At 48.4% G+C, this 4,312-nt stretch overlaps 1 protein-coding gene across 1 annotated transcript; it reads right to left on the reverse strand.

The window, feature by feature from the left end:
* Positions 1 to 658: 658 nt before the first annotated feature.
* Positions 659 to 2,594, reverse strand: LOC142297209 (uncharacterized). Its single transcript, XM_075341473.1, has 5 exons — positions 2,526 to 2,594; positions 2,367 to 2,444; positions 2,065 to 2,278; positions 1,828 to 1,984; positions 659 to 1,697 (listed from the first exon to the last, which is right to left on the reverse strand). Exons 1-5 carry the CDS (start codon positions 2,580 to 2,582, stop codon positions 659 to 661), a joined length of 1,545 nt encoding a protein of 514 aa, XP_075197588.1. The 5' UTR covers positions 2,583 to 2,594.
* Between the last annotated feature and the right edge of the window lie 1,718 nt (positions 2,595 to 4,312).

Genomic DNA, 4,312 nt, shown 5'->3' on the forward strand with positions numbered 1-4,312 from the left:
TGGCCGACGAAGCCTTTCAACTCTCCCAACATCTATTGAAGCCATATGCAAGCCGTGGATTGACGCAAACACAAAAAATATTTAATTACAGATTATCCAGAGCCAGAAGAATGGTGGAATGCTCCTTTGGGATACTAACCAGCAAATGGCGAGTGTTGTTAACAGCCATTAATTTAAACATTGAAACTGTGGATGAAATTGTGAAAGCATGTGTGGTACTGCACAATTTTGTTTTAACAAAGGAACCTTTGTCCTTGGATGACCATAGTTTGGAATCCACCGCTTTGTCTGACTACACCAGTCCTGGATTTAGGAGTAGTGTTGCCTGTTCAACAATCCGTGACAAATATGCTGACTATTTTGTGTCCCCAGAAGGTAGAGTAGATTGGCAAGATCAAATGGTGTAAGATTTTTGTTTAGTTTTATAACAAATAAAAATAGTTAAAAATAAATTAAAAAATATCTTGTTAACCTTGTTAATTTTAAGCTTTCACTCGCTTTAAAAATTTGTAATTTTTACACCGTCAAATTACAACATGTTATGTTTTTGTATTACCTTTTTATTTACTTAACTTGCAAAATAATATTCCCCCCAAAAAAAACAAGAACAAATAAATACTTTTCAACAAAAAACTTTTATTTTTATTACAAACATAAGTTATAAATTGGTATATCTTGGGCTTGGGGTGGAGATAGTACTGGAGGGGCTGACAGGTGGGAACACACGCACAGTTGGAGTATTGAGGGTGGAAAGTGGTGTTGGTGGTGGTGGTGGTGGGGAAGTAACAGAAGATGAAGGTGTGCTTGAGAAACCAAGAGGGAAACCAGGAGATGGGATGGGATTTGGTAAGGATTGAGGGGTGGAGTGGAGGGATTGGGAGACAGAAGAGGTGGCTGGTGAATTAGTGGCTTGAGTTGGGGTCATGATGGGTGTGGAAGGCGAGATGTGGTAGTGGGTAGGAAGTGTAGGGGCAGATGTGGTTGGGAGCTGGTACTGGGCCGCAGGCTGGTACTGGGCTGCAGGCTGGTACTGGGCTGCAGGCTGGTACTGGGCAGCAGGCTGGTACTGGGCAGCAGGGGGAGTAGGGACAATGGCTGGAGGGGGGGCAGGTGGTCTTGGAGGGGTGGGTGGAGGTGGTTGGGAGTCAACCTGCGCCAGAGCCAGCCGTGTGGCTTGCATTACATGCATCTGATGGTCAAGAGATAGCTTTTCCATGCGCTCTAGTACGGCTTGAAAAAAACAATGATTGGGTGATTTACTTGCATCTAAATGCAGCCTGTCCAGACGCGTGCACAATTCGTGCGTATTTTTTTCCATATTGGCATTTATTAAGCTAAAAGATGAACGATTTTGTTCGGCTAATAATTGAATGGCGTTCTGGAAGGCTGCATTTAGATGCAAGAACTCGGGCGCATAGCTCTTTTCCTGACCCCTATGACGCTGACGCCCAGAACCCAAAGGTGTTCTACTGAGGGCAGCAGTGTCAGAGGGGTGGGGTAGGGGAAAAGCTATCTCATCACCAGCAGCTTCAGGTAATGAAGTCTCACGGGAAGCTCCAGCGCAGGTGGATGGGACAGATGTCGATGGAAGGGAAGGTTCAGATGGGTGGGGTCTGTGCCTGTGTTCCCCAGTGGCGGACTGTTCAGGGATCGCTCCTGTCGGGTTCGATGCAGGCTCCTGAGTGCTGCAGACGGTGCTGTTAAAAAGAGGAAAAACAAAACAATAATTAATTTAATTGCTATACATTGGCACTGACTAAAAAAAAAAAGGCAAAAAAAATCAGACATAAAATATTATACTTTGTACATATTGTGGGGAATATTTACCTTCTGCACACCATAGTTGTCCGGAGGAACGACAACGCTCTAAAGTAACGGTACTTCGATCTGCGTCCTCCGGATCCACTCGGGGCCTGCATCTCTTGATTCAACTCCTTTTTGAAGCGATCCCTGATAGACCGCCACCGCTTCTGAAGTTTGTCACCTGAAAGTGGAAAGCAGAAAGTGGTTAGTATACAACACATTACATCATGCAGCATAACCTACTGAACTGTGAATACTTACGCTGTTTCTTCTGGCCACGAGAATTGAGCTCCCCCCAACCTTCTACCGCTGCGTGGCATACCTCGTCCCAGAGTCGACGGGTTACGATCGAATCAGCGTGGCGGCGGTCAGCCATGTTCCACAGCGGCTCCCTTTCTCTAACTTCATCGATGAGGAGGTCGATGTTGATAAATCCGGCCTCCTCACCGTCAGAATCGGGAGCACGCTGTGATGCCTGTTCAAAGAAAGAAAAAAGAAATTAAAAAAAAAAATAGACAAAAAATCACACTGACATGACAAAAAAAAAAAAATAAATAACTTACACTATGACCACCGCCACCTCGACGACGACCCTGGGACGGTCTTGGGGGAGCTCTATCGTGAGCCCTAGAAGTTGAAGCCTTTAGTGAAGAAAAAAAAAAAAACATTATTTACTTATGTGTTTGGTGTGCTGTGGTAAACAATTCCTGTATGAAACTTACACTCTGACCGCCCGCTCCGTGTATTTCTCCACCCCTTCCGTCCTCTTCTGGCAGCATCTCCTGTGATGTTTCGGCCACCTGTGTAAATGTGGTTTATTTAATAAATTTTTTTTTTTTTTTAAAAAAAAAACCACCCAAAAAAAATAATACCTCAGTTTCTGAGCCGAAGGGCGGGCTACCAGAAGACGACATATTTCACGCACACCAACTTGATGGGCCAAACTTTAACGTCAACACTGCACCTGCAAAAAAAGAAAAAAAAATGTCTAAGTACATGTACGCAGCTCACTGCGGTGATCTGTGGACAGTACTGTGGACATTACCTCAGGAACACTCTCCTCCAAATTCGCACTGGCACCGAATTTACAAAGACCCAGCAAGTGGCTGTCCACAAATTTTAACGTCAACACTGCACCTGCAAAAAAAGAAAAAAAAATGTCTAAGTACATGTACGTGTGGCGCCCCTGACCTGGTCAGGCACCACTGAGTACTGCACCCATGCTGGGGACAGTACAATACAGGTAATCCAGAAGGCTGACAGGGGTGTGGAACACAGGCGCATAGTAATCAGCTCTCACACATGTACCCATGAGAGGACCCCTGGGGATCCCAGGAGGGGGAAAAGCCTTGACCTTCACTGGAATAGTGGAGGGGGCCAAAAGCCTCCATCTCCTCTCAAGGGGTGTGGTAAGAGAATCTGGTTGCTAGGTGGCGTAGGCAAGAACAGGAGAGGAGGGGCAGTGAGTCAGTTAGAGGAGAACTCCAGAGGGCTCAGTGAGGAGCAGACCTGTGGGGTTGATGCTGTCTAACAGCGCCCGCGCAGTGGCTACTGACGGGGGAGAACGGTCAACTAGGAGTGCTGCCTGAAAGCCAGCTTCAGCTAGAGAGAAAGCACGGAGTGGGAAGTAAGGAGACTGCTAGAGAGCACCAGGCCCAACCGGGCGGCAGATCCCGAAGCGAAGATAGATCCAGCTTTCTTCTGCTAAACCTGCCGGTGTGGGGCTCTCAAAGCCCACACCACAACACCACAAAAGCCGCAGCCACGTAACCGCAGTGAGGGCCCATAGGTCACAGGAGGCAAGTGTGGCGCCCTAGGACCTGGTCGCCACAGCAGCATTGCCCTCCCAAAGGGTTAATGCTGAGCCTGGAGGTAATTGGGAGATCCATTGGCCAGCAGGTTTAACACCCAACACAGTTCTCCCTCCGGCCAGCAGGGGGAGCTCTGAACCTGGAATTCCAGGGAGCCTTCCTCTACCTGACCAGAGGGAGGAAGTGCAGCCAGTCTGTAGGGAGTAGTGGAAGTGAACAGACGCAGAGTGAGCTGTCCTGTGAATCTGGGGCCTAGAGCTGGAGCAGCTTGGCCCAGAGAAGCAGGAATAGCTGAGAGGCAGCAGAGAGACTCAGACATCGGAGTCTGTGGTTGCCAGGGTATAAAATCCGCCCCTGGTAGCCGAGTCCGAAGGGCAGGAGAGCTGCAAGCCCCTGGCCCAGAAACATCCAAGGTACAGCTGCAGCATCAGGGCCCGGTGTGGACTCCAGCGGAGAAGCACCAGAGAGAGGGTCTGCGCAGCCACCTACAGAAAGAAGGGACGTGCCATCGGTCCCAGCAGCAAAGAGGGCCATTGCTGGATTCAGAGAAGCAGGGTCCTATCATCACAAAGCAAAGTACAGGAGTAGGCCTCATACTCAGCTGGCCAGAAAGATCATCCCAAGTACTTCCAGGCCGACCGGATCCCCATCACCACCTGTAACGGTCTCCCAGGACTGGACTGTTCCCAGAGTAAAAG

The sequence above is a fragment of the Anomaloglossus baeobatrachus genome, chromosome 3 (genome assembly GCF_048569485.1).
Source record: "Anomaloglossus baeobatrachus isolate aAnoBae1 chromosome 3, aAnoBae1.hap1, whole genome shotgun sequence".
NCBI lineage: Eukaryota > Metazoa > Chordata > Amphibia > Anura > Aromobatidae > Anomaloglossus > Anomaloglossus baeobatrachus.